Genomic DNA, 25,067 nt, shown 5'->3' on the forward strand with positions numbered 1-25,067 from the left:
GCAAGCCAGGCACAAAAAACAAGTGGAGCTGTCTTTAAAAATACAGCAAGAGCCACAGTACTTTTAGGCATCTGCTGTTACCTAAGAACATAGGAAGCTGCCTTATCCTGAGTCAGGCCATTGGTCCATCTAGCCCAGTATTGACTATACAGACCGGCAGCAGCTCTCCAAGGTTTCAAGCTGGTGTTTTTCCTAGTCCTACCTGGAGATGCCAGGGATAGAACCCGGGAGCCCCTGCATGCAAAGCAGATGCTCTACCAATGAGTGACAGCCTCGTCCCCATTCAGGAGTTATTGGTCCTGAAGACATTGGGGAGTCTTGGCTTTAATTTAAATGACAAAGTCAAGTTTCTAGACCCTGTGACTTTAGAGAAATATTACACAAAGATAAATGTTTAAAACGAGTGCAATAAAGATGCTGACACTATTCTTGGAATTAGTGGAGGTGGGGAGGCAACCCACCTCTCAGTCCCCATGCCCCCGCCCAAAGCCTATACCTGACTTTCCACTGTTACAGAGAAGTTCCCTTTCACCATTTGCTGCCTCTTTCAGCAGCTTTTAGAAGTTGAGCGTTTAGCCAGATAGCCAAGGCAGTGCACAGACATTTGAGCTGCATAGTGGACAATCCCCGAAGAGCGCAGAGGACGAGGCGCGGTTTATAGGAGTGGTATTCAGGGACCCCTTCCCTGGCTGCACTCCACCTCCCGGCAGGTCACACCGCCAATTGCAAGCCGAAGCAAAGGTAATAACAGCTTTTAACTCAACATCCCCAAAGATAATTATCTTAGCATATATATTTTATAAAGGCTGCTGGCAGTGCTAGGAATGGAAGTTCAACTGTAGGTCGTGCTAAATATAAACGAGCTCAGAAGGCCAACCCGTACAGACATAAGTTAGCTGTTGTCAGTTCACTGCTACGAGAGAAGTGAGGGTGTTGGTTGGTAAAGAGCAAGAGAGGGACGCAGGAGCCTGGTCTTCTTGGCCAGGGTAGTTTTCAAGCCTCCTGGGACAACTTGAGGAGTAGAAACTTGTTACCCTTTCAACTCGTTGCCCACCCTCTCCCCATAAACTCCTGGAGCTTGATGTCCAAGACACATGCCCCTCTCTCTCTCTCACACACACACACACACACACACACTCTCTCTCTCTCTCTCTCTCACGCGCGTGCGCACCAACCACTCCTTTCAGGGGAGCTGGGTGCTGGGGCTTTCAGGTCTGAGAACAGATGTCCTGGAAGAAATCCTGCTTGCCATCTTCCAAAAATAAGAGCAGCAGCAGAAGCAAGTTTGAAAAGTCCAAAAACCAACACATTCTGATATGGGACCTGGGGCTAAACACGTTGCCCAACTCCATGTCTATTTTCCCAGGGTGAAAACTGAGGTAAAGGAAGAGTCCCTGATTATCTAGCAGCTCTTCTCTGCCTCTCTTTCAACTTGTCCTTCAAGCTCAGATGTGTCCCTCCATTGCACTAACAGATCCCAGACTGAAGCAAGTTAAACAGAGAGTGACATTTTGCGAGCAAAGACCAGGCTGTGACCTGGAATTAAGGGCTCCCGGCCAACAGGGCTATCGATCCCACTGAGGCAATCAGGAGGACTTTTGGCCTTCAGTAGCCAGTCAGAAGTGTGGGGCACCCTTCCAGCAAGGAGCATAGCTGAAGCCACTCCACCGGAACTGCCCCTCTGCTCCTAGCCTTCGGGATTGGAGTGAGGTCCGAATCTAGGGCTTACTCACTCTCTGACCCCTTCGCTGTGCCTCTCCCCATGTCCTCTCAGGTTACCTCTCTTTGACTACTAGTGGGTTTTTAAGCCAGACTCACATCCTCCTCCTGGTTTATTTTAGCGAGTTATTTCACTGCCTATAAATTTCAAGGTCACTCCATGTTCAAGCTCATGCAGACAAACAAGCATGGCCCAGCCACGTGAAGGGAATAAAATATCTGTCTGCCTTGTGATTCCTTTCCCTTCTCTGTGGTGATTCCAAATCCATCTCGGAGAGGTCCCCTAGTCACACGCAGGAAATGAGCGAGAAATCTGCATGATCTTCAGGCCTGGATTCACCTCAGATGCTTGCTCAGATGCCGTCTGGGAGCAGAGGACAGGTCTATCAGTGGCGACTAGTCCGAGGGCTATAGGCCATCTCCAGCCTCAGAGGCCTCTAAATACCAGTTGCAGGGGATCAAAAGCAGGAGACGAGAGGGCATGCCCTCACCTCTTGCCCATGCATGGGCTTCCTGGAGGCATCTGGTGGGCCACTGTGTGAAACAGGATGCTGGACTAGATGGGTCTTCTTGGGCCTGATCCAGCAGGGCTTTTCTTAGGTGCTTATTCAGAGAGCAAACCTTACCTCGTCTTTTGGATTTAACAAGAGGGCTCGTTTTGTTTAGCTTGCCTTTTTGGAGAATAGCTAGGAAAGTAGCCCACCTAACATGGCAGCTGCACCAACTGGGGGCGCATCTCTGTGGGGAAGAAGGCTCCATCCTTGGCCTCTATAGGCAGGGCTGGGGAAAGACCCCTGCCGAAAACGGTGGAGAGCCTGCTGCCTGACAGTGTAGATGGTACTGAGCTAGATGGACCAAGGGTCTGACTCCGTACAAGGCAACTTGTTATGTAAGCTATGGCTGGATGCCGTCCCTGCGGCCCCCTCCACCTGTACGGCAGATGAGTCTCTGATGGGGATTCTGTTGATGCCTCCGTCTGCCACAGGATGCTGACAAGCACAAGGTTATACCAGCAGGAAGGCAGCTGAGGTGGACTTCCCTGGTAGTCCAGTCTCATGCCCAAGTGCCCCGTTGGTTGCTGAAGAATCTGTGCTCTCTTGCACGGTGTCGAGACTGTGGAAGAACTGGCCATGGCTGGCTTGACTGATGCCAAGCCCGGATTCTCAAAGGAGCCGTTTGGCCAGGTCTCCGTATTCGGTCTCACTCTAGAGCAGAGGTGGCCAGCCTGAGTCTCTCCAGCGGCTCTGGGACTACGACTCCCGCAATCCCCAGCCACAGTGGATGGCAGCTGTGGGTGGTGGGAGCCATGGCCGTTGCCAGCTAGGATCCCATAGCAAACACAACCCACAGCCCAGGGGTCTTGTGCCACGCTGGCCATCCCTCTTCCCACTGCAAGGGCTGGCATTTGGCGGGTGTGTTATGATGGGAGTTTCTTGAGAGAGGGATGTTGCAGAGGCTGCACATCTGGGAGGCATTTATTCCTTTCTGTCTCTGGAGGCGGTTGAAGCAAGCGAGGAGTGGAGCTTGTTTGGCTGCTGATCATATAAGGGGCCTGGCCTGGCCTCCCTCCCTCCCCGCAGGCACACATTCCCCATCATAAAGCACCTTCTTGACTTTCAGGCCCTCTCTGTGTCCTTGAACTCTGCACTTTGGGGCGATACTGGATCCAGATGTGGAGGCCCCTCCCCCCCCGGCTTCCTCTCCTGCTGTGTCTCTTCCCAACCCAAACCTGATTCTTATCTCTCCTCTTGCATCACACAACACTAGCTGAGAACAGGACCAGGACTTGTTAGTTAACAGTTGGCCCTCTTTGGCCCCAACTCTCCTTCAGGCTTAGGAACATAGGAAGCTGCCATTGGTCCATCTAGCTCAGTGCTATCTACACAGACTGGCGGCGGGGTCTCCAAGGTTGCAGGCAGGAGTCTCTCTCAGCCCTGTCTTAAGAGATGCTGCCGAGGAGGGAACTTGGAGCCTTCTGTGTGCAAAAGCATGCCGGTGGTCTTCGCAGAGCAGCCCTGGATCTCTTCTAGTGCTCACACATGTAGTCTCCCATTCAAATGCAAACCAGTGCAGACCCTGCTTAGCAAAGGGGACAATTCATGCTTGCCATCACAAGACCAGCTCTCCTCCCATAAAGGAGGAGAGCTTACAGCATAAAAGGCAAGTTGGCCTATTCCCAGTTTGCTGTCCAATGGGAATTGGGGGTGTCTGGCCTTAGTTTGTACTCGGGGGTTGACCAATCACTGTGTTTGGGGGGAAATGTCCTTTCAGGTCCAAGTGGCTAGTGACCGTGGGGCGATTTTGGCTTTCCCTGTGGTGAGAGTGGCTTGACTCAGCTGCCTGGAGTGGCTGGCTCCTCAGACGCTCTCCGAGGAGGACCCGTTCTCTGTGTGTGGCATAGTGAGGTCTTCATGATATTGGTTGAACTGGGATGGGGGTGGTGGAGTGGTGGTCTGATGGGCAGGCAGGCTTGTGTTGTGGCAGAGGAGTGATCTGAACGGCTTTTAGGGGCCTTTTAATCCCATGATTCTTGCATTTTTATCTCACTCTTCTTCCAAAGCACTCCAGGCCATATATGTGGTTCTCTGTGCTTCCTCCATTTTAACTCCACAGCAACCCTTTGAGGTACGCTTGGCTGCAAGATGGGCATTGGCCCAAGGTGTGCTTCACAGCTAAGCAGAGGATTTGAACCCAGGCCTCCCCATTCCTAGTCTGGCACCCCTACCCCCACACCACACTGTTTACTTGCCACTTTTCAACATAAGTTTCCAAAGCAGTTTACATATGAAGATAAATAAATAATAAATAAGATCCCCCCCCCGGTCCCTAAAAAGGGCTGACAATCTAAAAAAGAAAGAAAGAAACATAAGGTTAGACACCAGCAACAACCACTGGAGGGATGCTGAGCTGGGGCTGGATAGGCCCCACAAAATATGAGAGAATCGCCAGCTAAAATGTGCCTCTTTGCTCAGCTAGCAGGGCTTTTGCTGCGTGAAGCTCCTACACTATTTCAGCAAAGCAAATTGCGACATGATCGCCATGAAGTTATTGTCTGGGGAACGGGGCGAGATGGAGGACACGTTAAGATCTCAGCACTGAAAGTCCAGTTCACGGCGTCAGGCTGCTTTTCACCGTGTGTGTGTGTCCGTGCAGGTTGCTGTCTCCCCGGCCCAGCCTCCTCAACACCACCACCACCGAGGCCCGGCTCAACTCTTCACCCCAGAAGCCGCTCGACTTGAAGCAGTTGAAGCAGAGAGCTGCCGCCATCCCGCCCATTGTGAGTAGCGCCTCTCCAGCCGAGCCCCGGCCCGGGAGGCCTTTGCTTTGCTCCCACGGTGCTTGGAATCGGCCAGGCTGGTTTCTGCATCACACTGGCCTGCCGCGCAGGAGCGTCCTTGGAACGGCTTGCCCCTGGGGGTTTCTCCACACAGGTTCGTCCCCCAGGCAAAAGGTCAGCGGCCGTCCTGTAGGGCGCCTTGTCAGGTTCCCGGCGCGCTTGAGCATCCGACAGTCTTGTGCGTCCCCTCAATGGGGAAAGGCAGAGAGCTCCGGGGAGGGGGCCGAAGTGCTTTTTCAGAAGGGGGCCGCAGGGTGGCCTTGCGGGGAGCCCTCTGTGCGTCCCAGCTGCAGACAGCACGGCCCGTCCCATCCGTGCCCTCCTCCCCCTGCAGATTTCGGAAGGGTTGCTGGAGGGCGTGTTGCAGAGCGGAAGCGCCAAGCCCCAGGTGCCTCCCCACGCCTTGGCCCTCTACCAGCAGCAGATCACCATGGCTCACGTGTCCGCCCGGGAGGACCCGGCACAGAGCAAGCCGCTGCCGCTGCCACAGCCGCCGGAGAAGGAGCCTCCCGTGAGCAGTAGCCCCGGGCCCCAGAGCAGGAGCCCGGCCGCTGTCGACAAAGAAGGTGAGAGCATCTCTGGGTCTGGAGGGCGGGAGGGCGGGGAGCCCTGCGCTTTGCAGCGAGGCAGGAGCAGGTGGCAACGAGGCTCCCGCTCGGATCTCAAGGGTCCTTGGAGAAGCCGCTCCCTCCCTCTCCCCCTCCGCGCAGAGGCAGGCAGGCACGGCTAATGAGAGGGAACATCGTGTCTCCTCACTCAGCCTCGATCAAATGCCGAATGGCGGGAGATCGCTTTTATTAGCGTCCCCACCGTTGTGTTTGGGGGAAAGGGCAAGGAGAGCTGGAGCAGGGCCAAGGGGCCAGCTGCTCTCCTCTGCCTTGCCGGCTTCTCGGGAGGAAGGCTTTTAGCGCTCGGCTGGAGCCATTATTTCTTGGACAATCGATGCTAATGTCCTGACTGGAAGGGCAGAGCTTCCTGTAAAAGAGCCTCCTTTGCATCCATCGTGGGAGCAGTGTGGGCACCTAATGGGCAATTTGCAGCTTCCCATTCCCTGCACGGCATTGGTATTTATAGCCAGACACTTGAGGAGGAGGAGGAGGAGGAGGAGGAGGAGCTGTGGTGGTGCAGGGCGGACTGGAAACCTCTCTGTGCACGTTGAAAAGCCCACCTGCTGCCCACTGGCCCCAGCTTCCGAACTCTTTGCTCTTCTGGAAGACGGCGAGGGCAGAGATGAAGCCGTCTTCCCCCCCCCCCCCATGACTAAACCTCTGCCTTTTCTGTAAGCAGCACACGCTCACGTGTTTCTAGCCTCATGACCCTGAAGAAACACTTTAGACTATGTGGGCAGTATGTGATAAGATCTCAGAAGGCAGAGCAAGATTTCAGAAGAGTGTGTTCACACCAGCCAGCTCCTCTTCTGGGAGAAAAAGGAGGAACTTAAGGGAGGAGAGCTAGGCTTGTGGCAGCAAGCATGAATTTCCCCCCTTTGCTAAGCAGGGCCCACCCTGGTCTGCATTTGAATGGGAGACGATGAGGCTCTTCTCACGGTTAGTGAGAAGAGCCTGGGGAGGGTTTGCGGCATCTCCCCGCACATGAGCAGCAGTCTGCTCCGGGCGGCCGAAGCAGCCGCCCACACGGCTGCCAGCTCCGTCATGTAGCTGGTGGGGGGCTGGGGAGTTGAGGGGCCGTGTGGCCCCCGGAAGCTCCAGCATGCCCTGTGTGACTGCGCAGGGCATGCTGGAGAGGCTCCCAAGCCAGGAGGCTGCTCTTCAGCCTCCCGTTTGGGTGTCTTCTCATGAGTAGCCATGCCATGGCAACTCATGAGCAGAAAAACTGGGTTTGCGCAGTGCTCACTCCATAAACCCGGTTTAACTTCCAGGCTACTTAAGCGGGTGACCCTTAAGCGATTTCCTCCCATCGTGTGAATAGCCTCTAAATGTGTGAGCTCTGTAAGAGATTCCCCTCAGGGGATGGAGCCGCTCTGGGAAGAGCAGAAGGTTCCAAGTTCCCTCCCTGGCAGCATCTCCAAGATCGGGCTGAGAGAGACTCCTGCCTGCAACCTGGGAGAAGCTGCTGCCAATCTGGGTAGACAATACTGAGCAAGATAGACCAAGGGTCTGACTCGGTATATGTCAGCTTCCTCTGTTCCTATTTTCCTATCCATACCCTAAAGGAATGGAAGCGTCTGTCCTCCGTCCTGCCTCACTCACCCTACTACTTCCAAAGTCTTACGGCAGCAAAGAGGGAGCACTGGAGTTACTTCTGAGGAAGCCCCCATCTTTGTCCTAGGAAGGCTGGGGTGCTTACTCATGAGAAGACCCACTGGCAGGGAGGGCTGCAGCATCCACCTGAAGCTGTCTCATGCCAGTCGCTGATGATGGATCTTGCCTGCTCGGGCAGCGGCTTCCCAAGGTTTCGGGCTTGGCTCTTTCCCAGCCTCCGCCTCCTTTCGGCAACCTCAGGGACTGAAACTGGGACCTTTGGCATGCCAGGGCTGGTCTCAGTCACAGACCAGCCGTGCTCTGCTTCTAGAACTGCTCCTGGGAGAGGCAGCGGTGCTCCTTGGGGTTGTCTGTCCAGACACATCCTGTCATGGGAGGTTGCCGGGAAGCAAGTCCTCTCTTGATCGACTGCCAGGAAAAGGAGCCCTTCTTGGTGTCTCCGGCCAGAACACCGTGCAGGCCACGCCAGCTTCCCCCAGCCCTTCCTCTGGGAAACGGCCAGTGCGAATGCACCCATACGGTGCCGGGAGGGCAGGGCTTTTTGGCCCCGTGCATCTTGTCCCTCGCTCGAGGCTCTTCTTTGCATTTGTGCCAGTGTCCTTGGTAGAAGATTCCCAGTTCAGTGGAGGGAGAGATGTGGAAGCAGAACAAGTTACGCTGATGAAGCCAGTGAATGCAACCCCCTTTTAATTTGCACGACTTTGTTTTTTTCCTGATTGCACGACTTTGTTTTTTTCCTGATTGCACGACTTTGTTTTTTTCCTGATTGCAGACTTTGCATTTCCTTGGTACAGAATTTGAAATCCCATTTGGGCAGTTGGGTGGCTGGGAGTGTGTGAAATCTCTAGAATACTGCGCTTCCTCTGCTCCGAGCTGCAGTGACTGTAAGATCAAGAAAGGAGCCCTCCACGCACAGCCATCCGCTTGGCAAAGAGGTGCTTCCCCTTCCGTCTGCCCCCCTCAAGGCAGCGGGGCCAGAGGAAGGGGGAGGCACTGCCCACAGAGGAGACGTCCCCTCTCCTGCAGGTCTTCCGGCTGGGCCGTTATCAGCCTGGAGCCATTCCAGCCAAAGTATTCCTCCCCCAAGCCCCGGCCCCCTCTTCAGGGCGTGAAGGCCTTTTGCTGGTTTGGAGGCTGGGCCTGTTGCCCAGTTGGCTGGCTTGCCTCACACAGATGGCTCCCAGTTTCCCCCCTCCCTGCCCTGCCCAAGGCGATTGTGGGGCAGGTGGGGGAGAGGGTGAGTGTGTGAATTTGGGGTTATGGGTTTGTTTGGGGTGGGGGGAGGTTAATTAGCAGCCTTAAAGCTAGCAGTGTGTTCCCTATTGATTTAGCCCCGGCCATCCTCAGCATGGCCTTCCGAGGGTTGGTTGCAAGCCAAGAGCATTCATTTGGATGATGGATAGTATAAATGCGCTCTCTCTCTCTCTCTCTCCAATTTCAGGGGTGTGATAAATGCTAAGAGTAACCCTCTTTCTGGATAAGTGCTATTTTATCAAAAGGCCTCTGAGTTATAGCCCCGCTTTAATGCATGTTCACGGGAGGAGGGAGGCAAGACTTAAGCAGCCATGGGTGAGGTTTCAGGGCATCCTCAGCGGGGTGGGGGGTAGGTTAGCTTCCCCAGTGTACCCACCCGGCACAGGTCTTTTTCCACTCTGCCTTCGCGTCAGGCCAAAGTCCTGTCACCAAGTTTGCACCTTAGTTACGGCAGCGGGACCACATGCACGAGGTTCCAGGCCCACTCAGGTTCCCTTCTGTCTCCCCTTTGGTGCCAGGCAGTGATAGAAACAAAACCACAAAGGGGTAGACCTGGCTCCCATGGGTGCTTTCCCAGTTTCCAGGAGGTTTTTCACACCCAGCTTTTGGTTTGCATCTCCTCCAGAATGGAGGAGGTCAGTGCTCCCTCTAACGGAATCCCATAATCCCCAGCCCAAGGGCATTGCAGCTGAGGGTGCTGGGAGTTGTAGTGAACCACACGTGGGAATCCCTTTAGAGGGACCAGTGGATGGGGGTGCGTTCACATAGCCAGATTTACTCCAAAGTCCCTGCAAGCTATCGGGGAGCACTTCACACACAATTTGGGCTTTTTGTTGCATGTTAAGAGTGTAGCCTGATTTATATCCAAGGGTTTTTTTTTAAATCCACTTTTTGCGTCAGGTGTTTGTTTTTGTTTTTTTGCAACTTTGAACTTGCAGTAAAGCCTCACGGTAAACTCACGTAAAGCCTTCCGTGTGAAAAACTTCTCGCACATTGGCAGGAGCCTCTGGAGTTGGCACAGGCCACCCACAGCTCAGTAGCAAACCCCGCGTTTTGCAAGCCAAGGGCCCAGGTCCGATCCCTGGCTGATCCCGTTCAAAAGAACCGGAGGCAGCAGAACTGGGCAGGACTCCTGTCTGGAACCCCAGCAAGAGGAGACCAGGTTCAACAGACCCATCGTCTCACTCGCAAGACGTGCCCAGGGGCCACTTTCTCTCCCCGCGTCCCATTCCTAGAATTCCGTCCCAGACAAGCTGCGTGGTGGTCCCACAAGGCCTCCTTTCTTCAGCTCTTGTTGGATTCCCCTCTTGGCCCTCACCCCCAACTTGAAACCACGTCTAGGAACGTGCACTTGGGAAGGGGCCATCGCTCCGTGGTGGAAGAGCACACACTTCCCATGCCGTAGGTCTGGTTCAAAGCACCTTATAGTGTGGGCCATCTGCTGGCGAGCTGGAGGACCATGCCAGCCAGAAGACCTAGTCCTGGGCTGGGTGAACCAGTGGCTGGACTGTGTAGAATGAGGCCACCAAGTTTCCCTGCCTACATGTCGCCCATTTAGTTTTGAGTGGAGTTAGATGCCAGAACTGTGAGCGCTGTACAGCTTTGTGGTTCTGCTGCACAAGCACAGAATTTGGAATCAGGCACAGAATTTAGTAAATGAGCATCTCAGCTGTCATTTAAAAAAAAAAAAGTTTCTCATCCCTGTAACTGCAGAGAAACTTTAAAAGGGATGGGTGGTAGCTGGTGTACTCTCAGATACAGTGGGATGGGGTGAGGAAGAAGGTGAGCAAGGTGGGGTTGGTATTTGAGTGGCATCTATAGCTCAGTATTTCTCAGCTGTGGCTGCACAGCAGAATGTAGCCCCGAGTTGTAAAGACATTGTAATTAATGAAAGAGCACAGGGATTGATCTGTGGCCTGTATTTTTCCAAGCCTGCAAAGCAATGCACTTTCCCCAGTGCCGGATAAATGTTTTGGAGGGGAGTCTAATTTCCCCCTGTTCTGAAGCCTGACAAGTTTTCTTCATACTAAATCCACTTTTGCACCTTGTTATTGATTCATTCCTATCTGATTTTCTGCCATGGCTAAGCGAAGAAAAGTCAAATGGGGCAAAGTAACCATTCTCATGCTCGTTGGCTTCTCAGAGGCATTTGACTGGCCACTGTGGGAAATGGGATGCTGGACAAGATAGCCTTCGGCCTGATCCAGCAGGGCTCCGCTTTTGCTCAGCAGTGGAGTTGAGGTCCACCGGGTGGAGCAGTGGCGGATTATGAAGGAAAATATGCACAAGCCGTGATAACTGGAAGCAGCCGGATTGCTGATTGCCTTTATTCTGCACCCTTTGATGGCTGACGTGTCTCCCGGCTGCTTCCGGGCTGTCCTTTGAAGGTGTGGATAAAGCCATGTTTTGCATCTTAATTCACAAAAGCCAGAAGGAATGTGGGTGCAATTTAGTCTCCCCTTCCTTGGCTGCCACCCACTTAACCTTTGAAGATTGGAGGCACTCAGGGTAGTGCCTCAGATGACTCTTTCAATGGGGCTGTATGAGATGACTCACACAGGGGAAGGGAGTCCTACCCATTGTATGCTGCTAATTGATTGTGTCTTTCCAGAACTTTTCAGCATTCTTTGCTTTAATCCTTGCAAATATCTTACGTAATCTAGGAATAGAGGAAGCTGCCTTCTGCTGAGTCAGACCATTGGTCCATCTAGATCAGCATTGTCTGCACAGACTGGCAGCGGCTCTCCAGGGTTCCAGGCAGGAGTCTCTCCCAGCCCTACCTGGAGATGCTGCCAGGGAGTGAACCTGGGCCCCCTGCATGCCAAGCAGATGCTCGTCCACTGAGCTATGGTCCCATCCACTAAGGGGAATTTCTCACAGCGCTCACCTGTAGCCACCCATCCAAATGCAAAACAAAGCAGGCCCTGCTTAGCAAAGGGGACAGTTCGTGCTCCCTGCCACAAGACCAGCTCTCCTCCTTGATTAGGGAAGCCAATTAGCTACAGCTAAGGGAGAATATCCTTTGCTACATCCATGCACATGTGTGACTTTCTCCACACTTGACTGGCAGCTGCATACGTGAACCAGTGCCACTGTAAAGCATTGCATTTCAGGTGATGCAAGGTGATAACACAAAAGCTCCGTCTGGGCTGCTGCATGCCTGTTCACACGCGGAAGTGGCTGGTCACTTGGTCTTGCAACCACCAGCGACAAACATATGTGTGAACCAGCCCCGAGGCCATCCAGTGAGTATCCTGGCTGAACTGGGATTTAGACCAGGATATTCTCCATCCAAACCCAGTCCGTGGTCTACCTCTAGTCTTCACGGAGGAGGCGAGAACAGAAGTGTACAAAATGCCACCACATGGAGGTGCCACCCTGACAGCCAGCTGGCTTGCTCTTTGTTTTCCCGTGCAGAGAAAGCAGGGCATGTCCCCCCTCTTCCAGAGGGACAGAAGCTGGGCGGAGAACCTGCCATCACCACCTGCTGGCCTCCAGTGCTTTCATACCAAGGACCATCAAGGGATGTGATCAGAACCTCTCCCCACACTGAGTCCCAGGTGTTTCAGTATAACCCACCAGGTGAGCCAGGCTGATTCTGTTGTGCATGCACACTTCTCCGGTCTTGCATGGTGTAGCTTTATTGGTGTGACCAACTGGATGCAGGTCGTTATGAGTAAAATATCTCTTCCTTCTTTTGGATGCAGGTCACCCGATTCCCTTGAACGTGCATGAAGGTTCTCGGCCTGGCCTCCAAAGACTGTCCGCCATCTCCAACCCTCCCCCTCTCATCTCCACCAAACACCCCTCCATTCTTGAAAGGCCCCTCGGATCGATTTCCCAGGTAAAGATGCAAATGTTGGGGCATGACGGCTGGGATGGAGTCGCCATTTCTGGTCAATGGGGTCCTCCTTGCCAGTTGTGTGCTTCAGAATCTTTCTAACATCATATCCCTTAATCGAATGAATGAATAAATAAATACATACGCAAGCGAAGCCACAATTTGGGTGGCAGCGGGTGGAGATGCTCTGCTCTTGTATCTCTCTGGTGCGCTGCCCTTTTTGCCTGGCATTGGTTTCCCCTGAATGGCAGCATTCACCAGTCAGACTGCTTTGGAACTAGGATCCCGTGATAGCCTCTCCTTTTCAGCACTGCCGTTTTCCATTCTTGGTCCCTCCTTCTTGTTCCTTCATCAAACCTTTTACTGTCCCTTATCCTGTCTGTCTCTGGGTAAGGACAGTGTTGTTTCTGAACAGTGCCTAGCTTAACATTGTCACAAAATGAATCCCTGTCACAGACGTTCCTTCCAGGAGGTTTCTCTACAGGGGTATTAGCTCTTTTTGCTCTGCTCAGTATCGGCATCCGTTGTGCCCCTCTCCACCACCCAATGAAAGCTCTTTGCATTTCAGGGAGTGCCGATCCAGCTCCACACTCCATTCAGTTCCGAACACGCAAAAGTTCCCATCGCCATGGGTCTGCCTTTGGCCATGGACCCCAAGAAGCTGGGTAAGACAAAATGCGCTCCGTGCAAATGTTGACACCTGAGCAACCGGTGGCAGGAGGAGGGAGTTGGGGTTAATTGGCTTGAGGACAGCAAAGCAGAGAAGCCAGGAGTCAGCCCCTGTGCTCCAGGTGGGGGCTCTAATAGTCTTGTGGCCATGTTTTCCAGTGCCTTTCCCTGGAGTGAAGCAGGAGCAGCTGTCTCCCAGAAGCCAGGCGGGTCAGCCGGACAGCTTGGTCATTCAGACGTCTCAGGAAAGCTCGGTGCTTAGGGGTAAGGCGCCACGCAGAGGGAGCGGTTTGCCCCCGGTATCCCCTGAGGCCTGACAAAGGAAGTTGGAGTGCAGCTCTCAAATGCCAGGCAGCTGTGCACAGTCCAGCCGGTGGTGGTTGGGACCCAGTATCTTTGGCGACATTGCTCAGGATTGTAACAGGCACCCGTGCAGATCCCAGGCTCTTCACTGGCGGCTCTAATAATTTAATAATAATAATAATAATAATAATAATAATAATAATTGGTGCCCCAAGCAGTAGATTGCACTGCTTGTGCATTGGGATTGTCCCTGTCCCTATGGGGAGACCAGTGGGCCAACACACCTTGCTTGTCTTGTCTGGGAGGACTGGAAGGCTGAACTAGCCCCTGGAAGGCGAGGCCTGATCTCCACGAGCAGCAGCAGAAGAAGAAGGTGGTGGTGGTGGGATTCTGGGGTAGGAGAATGGACTGCACCATTTCAGGCAGGAGCGGGGGGAGGGGGAGAACATTTTTTTAAATGCTGCTGTCCTATATGAAAAGCAGCCTGCCGATACGAGACTAGCATAACAGGGGATGAGCTAGACTAGAACCTCTCTCCCTGATGCACAGTTATTTATTTGCCGGGAGTCGTTTTAACATGAGGGAGGCTTCAGAGTGAATGCTGCAACCTGTAGCCTGAAGTGGAAGAGTCCACTCTCTGCCTTAGAATTCTCCCCACCTCCTTTCCTGCCTTCATGGTGCCCCCCAGAACGGCGGCTGTTCTTCCAGGCTACATGCCGTGCCGTAGTCTGCATCCGTCTCCTCGTTTGCAAGGACTGGGCCAGGCTTGCAGCCCTGCTGATGTTGGTTACACCCCACAGGAGCATCTCTGGGCTCGTTGTCGGGAGGAAGCATCACAAAAGGCATTCCCAGCACGAGGCCGCCTTCGGAGTCTCCCATCACGTATCGCGGATCCATCACACACGTAGGTCTCTTCTCCGCTTCTAAGGTGGCAGCTTTTCACGACGTGTCCTGGGGGACCCGGGGGTTCATTGGAAGTTGCTGCTGGGCACTGCTCAGTAACAAAAGCAGTCATGGCAGACCAGTGTCCTTGAAAGACTACATTCCCCCCTCGGAAACACCGAGGAAAGATGGGCTGCCCAGTGCACTGGGTCTCTCCAGTCGGTTTCTGTCTATGCCTTTTGCTCTGGGTCCTTCCTGAACATGCCACACAGACACACACAGAGCAGCCAAGCCCTCCCATTCCCATCAGTCGTCTCCAGCAGCAGGGTTCCTGCCAAGTGGGTGATAGCTTTTGCCGCAGAGTTATTGCTTTGTCTGGCAACCGGGCAAAGAGAATCCATTTCCCTTAGGGATTTTTCGCTGGCCAGTGTTCAGGTCTCTTACGCTGCTTATAAACCTGCCAGATTCCTTTCCTTTCCTTGGCTGGCTTTTTATCTGGGAAGGGTAAATATGGGCCCAGCTGCCACTAGAGGGCCTGTCACTGGGAGGTATTGGGTGGCACTCCCTCTTGGTGGAGTGCAGTTGGTTAATTTTTCTGGAGCCTGGAGAGTTTCCTTTTACAGAGCAGCACAAAGTGGAGGATATTTTGAGCTGTCAGAGCACGAATTGATGTGGGGCAGGCAGGCAGGTGCGTGCGTGTGCATCCTCTTCTGCTCTGCCTTTGCCTCCTGCCATGCAGAAGGCCTGTGCTACCTGGTACCAGGCGCTCACCATCCCTTCCTCTGCAGGATCTGGCATGTTCATCTTGCGCTCACCCCATCTCTTCCCAGCAACCGGAGACGGAACACATTCCTCCCTGCTCACCCCCTCCCAAACCCAACTCATTATTATTTGGCTCATCAATAATTAAGCAGTCCATTGCTGGCTATCAGTTGTGACAGGAAGCGGAGTTCTGGGATGGCACTCACTTGTTCTTACACACACACACACACACACACACACACACACACACACACACACACACTCACTCACTCCCCCTACCCTTGTGGAACAGTGTCCATGTGTATGAGTGTGTGTATGCATATACACAACTAGGCATGCTTTGCTTCTGCCGTAATTGCTTCTGACACTGTTAAATATGGGTCTTGTTCTCTTTCCAAGGGCACCCCAGCCGAAGTGCTGTACAAAGGAACCATTACCCGGATAATTGGAGAAGACAGCCCCAGCAGAGGGGAGAAGGTGAGAGAGGATGTCTTGCCCAAGGGACACGTCATCTACGAGGGGAAGAAGGGACATGTCCTGACCTACGATGGTGAGTCGGGATCTCTCTCTGGTCTCATTGGGCTCATGCTCCCTGGCAACACATGCAAACTGGAGAGGTGGGGAAGTGGAGTGGGGTGCTCTTCCCCCCTGTTCACATGCCCATTGCAAAGAAACACCTTTCCTCCAGGCACAGAACGGAACCAATTTTTCTCTGCTGCCTGGAGTCGAGGACATCTCTGATTGGGTTTCACAGCTATCTGACCATGTGTGCTCTTTGGCTGGGAAGCTCCCAGTACATGCTCCTTTCCCACCATATCCCAAAGCAGATCCCAAGTCAGCCATGCAGGCCTCAAGCAAAGGGATTTGAGTCTCCCAGCAGGCTGCAGTAAGGACCAGGTGGTCATGAGAGCCTCTCCTGCTCTCCTGTTTCCTAAAGCTACCAGAAGCAGAGAGTGACGCATGGGGAGTCAGGCTTGTAAACAGACCACCTGCCTGTGGTGAATAAGAACTAAGCTTGCAGCCAGGCAGGGGAAAGACGGCCTGCTCTCCTAGGAACCTGCCTGTTCCTTAAGCTCTCTGACTGAGATCCTTGTTATGGGTCCCTTAGGAAAGGGGGGTAGGGCCTTTCCCATGGTGCCACCTATAGTCTGCAGCTCCTGCCCCCACTTCATTCATCAGACACCCACATTCTCAGTCATTTAGTGCTAGTAGAAAGCTCTTATTCCCCGGATCTCTGATGACTGACTGGTTTTTGTCTCTCCTTTTGTGGACAGAGAGCTAAGTTTGTTGCTTGTGTTGAGGGAGGATGTGTTCTTGTCCTGCTAGTTTTTATTTGCACGCCGGCATGAGATTTCTCCTGAGAGACCTGTTGTGACAAATAGGAAGGATTTACATGTTAATCGTCAGACAGGCTAGTAAAAATGTGGGCTATTCAGTTTTTGAGGACTCCTTTGCAAGACTGTGAGCTCACAATGAAAAGCTGGGAAGGAGGAGCACCCAGCCAGGGTGGGAGATCCAGGCGCCCTGGATCCTGAATCCACTCCTGATCAAGGCAGGAAGAGGGGAGAGTCAATCAATCAACTTTATTACGCTCAAAGGCCAGCATAGGTAAATGCATACAACTATCAGTGAATATACAAATGTCAAACAAGTATACAAGATTTAAAATAAGCTGTAAGATATACTAAAGGGTAAAAGCGGGATAGCGAAAAAATAAGGGAAGACAGCTGATAAGACTAATAAAACAACTAACTAATATAAGCAATTTAGTGCAATTTATATAAAAATTGGTCTATAGGGAAATACGACTCTTAATGGGTTATGGGCTGGCAGTCCGGGTCCGACGGATCTTGCACGCTGCCGCGCAGAACCTAGCAACATTGTACGTGAAGGTTCGCTTTTCATCCGAGAGCAGCATCTTACTGTAGACTTGACTGGAACGGCCGGGGTAGTTGCAAAGTAGAGGAAGTATGAGCTCCCAGCTATCTTTATAAAACAGGCAAGACTAGAGTACCTGCTTAGTGATTTCCACCTCCCCAGAGGCGCAGAGGCAAAGCTCTTCCGTAAGTGGGATTTTCCTGTATTTACCTTCCAAAGCAGCGGATGGAAGGGCATGACAGCAGGCGAGAGCGACGGCCCTTCGGTGGCTGGGTATTTCCAGCTGAGTCAAATATGTAGTGACGAAGAGGGGGGAGTGATTGTGTGGGAGGTGAGAGCTGGGTAGGATGGCTCTTCATCCCCCCCCCTCCCAAGACCGTGCTGGAGGCAGAATGTGGGTTGGCCCCGCCCGTCCTCCCCAGCTCCCATGCAGTCACTCTTCCCTCCTCCTGCCTTGAGCGTTGCAAGCGCACGATGGCTGATCAGGGGTGCATGTGGTTCTCCTGCCACGCCTGGCTGGGCACTCCTCCTTCCCAGCTTTTCATCATGAGAAGGAGCTCTGGGCGCCATTTGGGTTGGATTCCAAGCGGGCCCTGTGTGGACGCAAACTGCTTCAGCGGGAGTCAGGCTCTGCTTCAGCGGGTCTGTGCACAGTTCTTCATCACCGCTGAAGAACTGATCACGGGAATTGTTGATCGCTCGTTCCAGTTGGACAGGAGGCCCAGCCAGCAGGATGAAACTTTTCCACTGTATTCTGAGCCTCATTATGTGAGCTGGAGACAAGCAGAATATGCACATTAGTGTGATTCTTGCTCTTGCTAGCAGCCGCTGAGCAACCGCTCCCCCTCCCCCCCTCCCCCCTCCATGAATTAGTCAAATTCTCTCTTAAACCCATCTAAGGGACTGGCCGTCACCACAGCAATGAAATTCACACATTAACTGCCCATTGTATGAAAAAGTACTTTCTTTCATCTGTTCTGAATTTCCTGCTAACCAGTTTCACTGGATGGCCCCAAATTCTAGTATTGTGAGACGGCGGGGAGAGAGACCTCTGTGTGCGTTTGTAGATCCTTAAAGCTACTAAGTGCTGGACTTAAAAGCGGCTAATGAGTTCCCAGCCAGACAGCCAGAGTCTACAGAAATGTGCAGCTGATGCCTTCTCCATCTCCCCCCGCCCCTACACACACACACCAAACTCAGCTGGGAGGCTCCTGTGAGAGCTGCCCTCTGACTTGCCCTGGCCTGCTGGGTGCAGCCAGACAGCGTGAACTGACGGACTGTGTTCCATCAGTCAGGTGGGCTGAGCTGTGTGTTGCGCAAGAGGTCTGTTGGCTTCCAGAGTGCATCCCTTGCCCTTTATTTGGAGTTCTGGAGGCCTACCCCTGTTGAGTATAGAGACTGGCCAGAGTCGGATTTTTAATGAGCCTTTAAGGGGATGGGCAGAAAAAAATCAGACTGAGTGCCAGTGTTTGATGTTTGCAGGGTTGGCCCTAGCGTTTTTGGCATGCTAGACAAAGGTTTGACATTGGTGCCCCCCTCCAGCTGAGGGGCTCAGAGCCCCCACTTTAACTTGAGCCACAGAAGCTGCTCATTTGCCGGAAGGGGAGGGAAAACAAGGCAAGGTAAGGTTGGCTTTGCTCACTTGCTCTTTCCTTGCCCCACGCCCCCTCCAGGGAGGAGAGTAAATGGGCACTCCCAGCAAGTCAGACATGTTCGTGGTCACTTGGAGAGGGAAAGGGAGGCATGTAGTGCCCCCCACTCAAGAACTGGTGCCTTAGGTGTGCCTAGTGGACAGGCCATCCTTGTATTTAAACTACTCCCTGGTTTTACCCCCAAGCAGTATCTGCTCCATACAGTCTTTGCAACAAATCAAGCTTGTTCACACAGTTATTTGAATCTAGATTTAACTTAAGTTACCCATATTGAAGTGATTGTGTGAACCCATGCCGGGTTTGTCGCTTGGGATTTCCATCTCGACTTGGGTTCACACCATCACACTCATGTTGGTAACCCACATTAAACCTAGATTCAAACGATTGTGCGAACAGGCTTATTCTCTGTGGTGATCAGAAAAGGCAGGTGTTCATACTTGTAGACTCCAGCCTTAACTTAACTCCAGACAGCCAGTGTTGAACAAAGAAAGTTGGCCACAAAGGATCCCCAGAGACATTTGGCAATACTGATAGAAACACTTTAAGCCTTATTTTGCAGTGGATTAAGTTTTAGCTGCAACTGGGCATGTGACAGCAACCCACTGCTACCTGTCATATGGAGGAAGAAATTCCCATTTGGAATTTGAAAAAATATAGACTGGAATTTCAAGTTCTCTTGGAATTTAGGCAGAGCTACAAGAGGAACTTTTCAAATCAAGGAAGGGGGTTGGTTTTATAAACATACATATTTGTGATTCTAAGTTCTGGCAGGCAGGAAGAAGAGAAAAATATTGTCAACACATTGATGCCATGATGATACTTGCCAATAAAAGAGCCCTAATGAGGCAAAATCTTACAGTGTGCGCAGGCTGAATTGGAGAAGATTGGTTATTCTTATTGCTAATGGCTTTTCTGTGTGGAAGGGTAATGTTGACAGAATCCTTTTCTTTTTCTTTCTTTTTGTCCCACTTTTCCGTGAGTGAGCCGGGGTTGGGGAGTGGGGGCCCGGTGCTCCCCCATGCACAAGAACTGCTTGGAGCAGATGTTCCTTCATGACAGGAAGCAGGAATGTTTTACAAACACGCCACGTGTCTTGAGCTCCCGTCTCCTTTCTCAACACTGGCGGCATCTGGGTGGAATATGACAGGAGGCTGTAAGAAAGCAAAAAGGGTGGTGACTGGGTGAGAAACAATCGCTTTGTCACCACCAGTGTGTTTTCTTATTGTCTGAGCCACCTCCTGGCAGGGCTGGGTTGGGCTGCCACAGGGAGTGCAGCAGCAAGACCTGGAAGTTTTTGAAGGCCTCAAGGAGAGCACTGTGTGCTCTGCTCTATCCTCTTGTCTTTAAAAGGTTTCCTTGTGAGTTTGCTTGGAGTTCCTGCTTTTGGCCAGAACTGCTAGGGGGCGTGCAGGCAGAATCCTCTCCAGATCGCTCTCAGGTTCCAGATTCAGGATCTGAAAGTATGAACATAGGAAGCTGCTGTATACTGGTCCATCTAGCTCAGTATTGTCTACCCAGACTGGCAGCGGCTTCTCCAAGGCTGCAGGCAGGAGTCTCTCCCAGCCCTATCCTGGAGATGCTGCCAGGGAGGGAACTTGGAATGTTCTGCATGCAAGCAGGCAGTGGTCTGTCTCACCTGGCATTGTCTACTCTGACTGGCAGCAGCGCTTTCCAGTAGAGGCCTTTCTCATCACCAGCTCATCTGATCTTTTTAACTGGAGCTGCCAAGGATCGGGCCTTCTGCATACAAAGCAGGTGCTCTGCCTTTTGCTTTGCATTTGCCTGCTTATGGGTTCAAAATCTGACAAGTGCAGACTGAATGATGATAAACATGACTTTAGAGGCTCTTACATGCACAATACATAGGAACATAGGAAGCTGCCATATACTGAGTCAGACCATTGGTCCATCTCTCCGAGTATTGTCTACACAGACTGGCAGTGGCTTCTCTAAGGTTGCAGGCAGGAATCTCTCTCAGCCCGATCTTGGAGATGCTGTCAGGGAGGGACCTGGGAACCTTCTGCTCTTCCCAGTACGGCTCCATCCCCTGAGGGGAAGATCTGCCAGTGCTCACACATCTAGTCTCCCATTCATATGCAACCAGGGCAGACCCTGCTTAGCTAAGGGGACAAGTCATGCTTGCTACCACCAGACTAGTTCTCCTGGTCTGAAAAAAGGTGGAAAAAACAATTTGCCCCAAGACCTGCTGAGGAAAGGAACGATGCTTCTGATGCACCCCATATGGTGTTGAGTTTTCAGCACTGTGTAAAAGATGGAGTGGGGTGAGCATCGTGGGATCACCTCCATTCATCTCCAAGGCTGGGAAAGACTAGAAGACCACCAGATCCCAGTACTGTAAATAAAAATGGTGGTGTGGACTGGCTTTAAGGAATGGAGGCAGCTTGTGCAGAACTTGCCCAGAGAGAAGATTCCCCATGAAAATTCGCTTGCGTTTTGGATGGGAGACACACAGCAGATGTCTCAGTATCATTCTGGCCTCTGATTGCATGGTATGTTCCCTGCCCTGGCCCCTGTCTTAGAGATTTTTGCTTCTCCCATGCCCCACCCCCACCCTCAGGAGTCATCCGTCACTTTTTTAACCTTGGAGCCTTTTTAGCCCATCTGTTGGTTCAGAGGGAGAAAATACCTCTAGTTTGCTGAGAGCGGTTTCCTGCATTGCCTTCTCTCTGTTGATTTCTGGGATGTGGTTGGGGGGCAGGGGACATCTCAAAAGAGCATACTAAGAAAATGAGGGGGGGCCTTTCCATGCATACAGGAAAAGTTCTAGAAATGGAGCCAGAGATGAAACGGTGGCATCTAATTCCAGCTGCTTGCTCCACCAGGCCTGACTTTGGCTCTTGGTTTCTCACCAGTCATGGACAGGCAGCAAGAGGGGAGATTGGGAGGAGAATCCGAGTGCAAGGCCACCAAATTTGGCATCGCAGTTTGGGAGGCAAAACACAACTGTTTCCCAGAGATCAACTCCAAGTTTCAATGTTTACAAAGACCTCTGAGTTGTGCTGGACTGGAGGCCTCCTCGGCATCCCTTGGGATGGCCTGACCCATTGACCAAAGCTCTGTGTTAAGGATGGAGGATGAGAAATAGCCTTGCAGGCTTTCACGTCTCCCCTCTTTTGCTTTCTTCTGTCCCCATCTAGGTGGTGTCGCTACTGCCCAGTGCCCCAAAGAGGACAGCAGAAGCACTGGAGCGCCTCTCGAGACCACTGGCACAAAGCGGACGTACGACATGATGGAAGGGAGGGTCCCGCGAGGCTTGTCCGGGCATGACCTTTCAGCCACTAGCATAGAAGGTGGGTTTTCACGAGCATATTTGTAATGCTGGGTGCTTGTTAAAAGGTCTAATTACCTTGGGAGGGAAATGATAATGAATCACCTTCTCTTTGACTCTTTTTGCCCATGGAAAATAAAAGAAAGGCGAGAGTGGCCATTTTACTCTCTGGATTTCCTCCTTTCTGTTTTGGGGGAGATTTGTTGCCCGCTTCAGTCATTCGCTAACATGGGGTTGGCTTAACCATACAGTGATGTTAACCATGCTGTAGAGATGGGCTTCCTGTTGTGGTTTTGAGAGCTCCATGTAGCCTGGCTTCCCCCCCACTTAAAGCTCTGCTCAGCTCACAAGATAGTAGCTGCATATGAATGGAGGAAGTTATCTTCTGTTGAGTCAGACCACTGGTCCTTCTAGCCCAGTAGTCGCTCCTCTGGGTCTTCAGCAGCTCTACAGGATCTCAGGTCTTGCCACCTGGGATCCTTTTGATTGGAGATGCCATGGGTTACACCTGGAACCTTCTCCATGCATCCTCCTCCTCACATGCCTTCCCCAGGACCTGCTGTTTCAGAACCATGGGGGCAACATGTGGAACCTCCCTTCCTTCACTTCTGAATAACCACATGCATTCCCCACAAAACACGACGCACCTGATCATCAAGGGAAGGCCCTTTGTGGTGTTTCCACCATCTGGTTTATTAGTTGCAAAAGCCCAACCCAAAGTTTCGCTCCAAAGGGGAAAGTGGCTTCCCCAAGAAAAATAACCCCAGCGGAAGCCCCCCACCAAGTGTGGGTGGGTATTGAAATGCATCCTTTCTCTTTCTAGGACTTATGGGCCGAACTGTCCCACCCGACAGACACAGTCCCCTCAACTTAAAAGAACCGCATCATATCCGGGGCTCAATCACACAAGGTAACGCAAGTATCGCCTGTGCAGGTGTGTGGGCAAGGAAGGGTGGCCTTTTCTGTGTGTCTGCTCCACCAGGCCTGCTCCACTGAGGCCCCCCAGCTGTTTTCGGACTACAACTCCCATAATCCCCAACCACAGTGGCCAATAGACAGGGATTATGGGAGTTGTAGGCCAGCATCTGCAGGAGGGCTGAAGTTGAGCAGCCCTGGTCTAGACAATATCTCATTTCTATTCCTGTTGCAGTCGTCATTATTTTTAAAAAAAAAAAAATATAACCCTCAAGCCAAGTAGTGGGCAGCAGGCTGCCCCTGAGCCAAATCTGGACCTCATTCAAGAGCAGGCTGCCTTGTTGCTGACTCAGGCCGTTCCTTCATAAGAACATAAGAGCAGTCCTGCTGGATCAGGCCCAAGGCCCTTCTAGTCCAGCATTCTGTTTCGCACAGTGGCCCACCAGATGCCGCTGGGAGCCACAGGCAGGAGTTGAGGGCATGCCCCCTCTCCTTCTGTTACTCCCCTGCAACTGGTACTCAGAAGCATCCTGCCTTTGATGATGGAGGTGGCCGATAGCCCTCCGACTAGTAGCCGATGATAGACTTCTCCTCCATGAAGTTATCCAAACTCCTCTTAAAGCCATCCTGGTTGCTGGCTGTCACCACATCTCGTGGCAGAGAATTCCACAAGTTTATTATTTTATTATTATTTATTTATTTATTTTGCATTTTATATCCCTCTCTTCCTCCAAGGAGCCCAGGACTACTACATACTTGAGTTTCTCTTTCACAACAACCCTGTGAAGTAGGTTAGGCTGAGAGAGAAGGGACTGGCCCAGAGACACCCAGCTAGTTTCATGGCTGAATGGGGATTGGAACTTGGGTCTCCCCGGTCCTAGTCCAGCACTCTAGCCACTATACCAAAGTACCTCCATTTGCTGGTCCTAAATTTCCTGGCAGTCACTTTCATGGGATGACCCCTGGTTCTAGTGTTATGTGAGAATTCACATCTTCATGTGAATTCAGTTAATTCCATGGGCTTGGAAGGACTTTGATGTAGTCACTCCTTCACTATCACAACTAAGTTGAGGCTGGAAAATTCACAGTCCATGGGCACCCCGGAACCCCATCCTCAGATCCTGCCCATGGCTGAGTTATGCCTGTGATTTCTAGCTTGAGTGTTTCTGCAAAGTAACCAAATAAAAAGTTGTGACACTTTTTTTTCCTGAAGGGCAAGGGACACGCATGACCACCTGTCTTTTAAAAATTGAGCTACCAGGTTTTTGTAAAAGTCCCTTGATGGATTTTCTCTCCTGCATGCTCCTCTAGGAATACCTCGATCCTATGTGGAGGCCGAGGACTACCTCAGAAGAGAAGCCAAACAGCTCAAGAGGGAAAGCACGCCTCCGAGGGACTTATCCGAGGCCTACAAGGTCAGGCCGCACGAGAGCCTCACCCCTTTGAAAATGAAAGCGGTTCACGAAGGCCTCGTTGCCACCGTGAAGGAAGCGGGAAGGTCAATCCATGAGATTCCCCGGGAGGAGCTGAGGCGCACCCCTGATGTCTCTCTGGTGACGAGACCTGTGAAGGAAGGCTCTATTACCCAGGTGAGGGACAGACGTTGAGGCACAAGAATCCTCCTCCCTTCAAGCAGAAAGGGGCTCCTTTTGTTTATGGCTTGGCTGGTTGGCTAAGAGTGTTGCTTCAAGGATGAAAGGAGGGATGGTCCAGTAATTTATTACTGGGAAAAGTCACAACAGATGTTGAGGTGAAAGCCCCATCCTCAGGGGGAAATATGCACAAGTTAAAAAAGGAAGCTTCTCTCCAGCAGGGGTTGTCCTGTAATACATTCTTGCCCCGTCCCTCCTCTCTGCCTTAAGACTGTGCTTTATTTAGCCAACTTAGGAGTAAGCCCCATTGAACTCTCAAGGCCCACAAGTTCAGTGGAGCTTTATTGCTAAGTAAAATGCACACAGCCTTAGCTGACTAGACCACATATTAAAACTGCATACATTTGCATCTGACTATAGACATCACTTCTGAGAAAGAAACAAATGCTTATTTTTCAATGATACCCATGTACTTCAGTAAGCACCGTCGTAGAAGAGGAATGTCTAAAACTGAGCTGTAGAACTCATGTGATTAATCCATTAAATATTTACTTAATCAGGTGACAGCCCAAATTTCTTCCATAAATCTAGCTCAAGAGCCCGTCCTGTTGCTAGTGGTCTGGACGGGCAACATCATACCCTTAGCTCATTCATCTTTCCCTTTGTTAGAGAGCTTGGAGGGGAGATTTCTTTCTCTACCCCAGCTGCAGCGGAAGTGCACAGGTAAGGATTGTCTGGAGACAGGAAGTTAG

General features: G+C 51.9%; 1 protein-coding gene across 20 annotated transcripts in view; it reads left to right on the forward strand.

Moving 5' to 3' along the window:
- NCOR2 (nuclear receptor corepressor 2) overlaps nucleotides 1–25,067 on the forward strand; it is a 318,459-nt gene that overhangs the window by 251,588 nt on the left and 41,804 nt on the right. For all 20 annotated transcript variants that reach the window (XM_053279156.1, XM_053279146.1, XM_053279155.1 and 17 more), the window contains 11 exons: nucleotides 4,873–4,996; nucleotides 5,391–5,622; nucleotides 11,950–12,114; nucleotides 12,240–12,376; nucleotides 12,942–13,038; nucleotides 13,202–13,306; nucleotides 14,146–14,249; nucleotides 15,389–15,539; nucleotides 21,678–21,830; nucleotides 22,632–22,718; nucleotides 24,035–24,312. In XM_053279156.1, coding sequence (XP_053135131.1) covers nucleotides 4,873–4,996; nucleotides 5,391–5,622; nucleotides 11,950–12,114; nucleotides 12,240–12,376; nucleotides 12,942–13,038; nucleotides 13,202–13,306; nucleotides 14,146–14,249; nucleotides 15,389–15,539; nucleotides 21,678–21,830; nucleotides 22,632–22,718; nucleotides 24,035–24,312 — 1,633 coding nt within the window. The remainder of the gene's footprint in view (nucleotides 1–4,872; nucleotides 4,997–5,390; nucleotides 5,623–11,949; nucleotides 12,115–12,239; nucleotides 12,377–12,941; nucleotides 13,039–13,201; nucleotides 13,307–14,145; nucleotides 14,250–15,388; nucleotides 15,540–21,677; nucleotides 21,831–22,631; nucleotides 22,719–24,034; nucleotides 24,313–25,067) is intronic.

The sequence above is a fragment of the Hemicordylus capensis genome, chromosome 15, assembly GCF_027244095.1.
Source record: "Hemicordylus capensis ecotype Gifberg chromosome 15, rHemCap1.1.pri, whole genome shotgun sequence".
NCBI lineage: Eukaryota > Metazoa > Chordata > Lepidosauria > Squamata > Cordylidae > Hemicordylus > Hemicordylus capensis.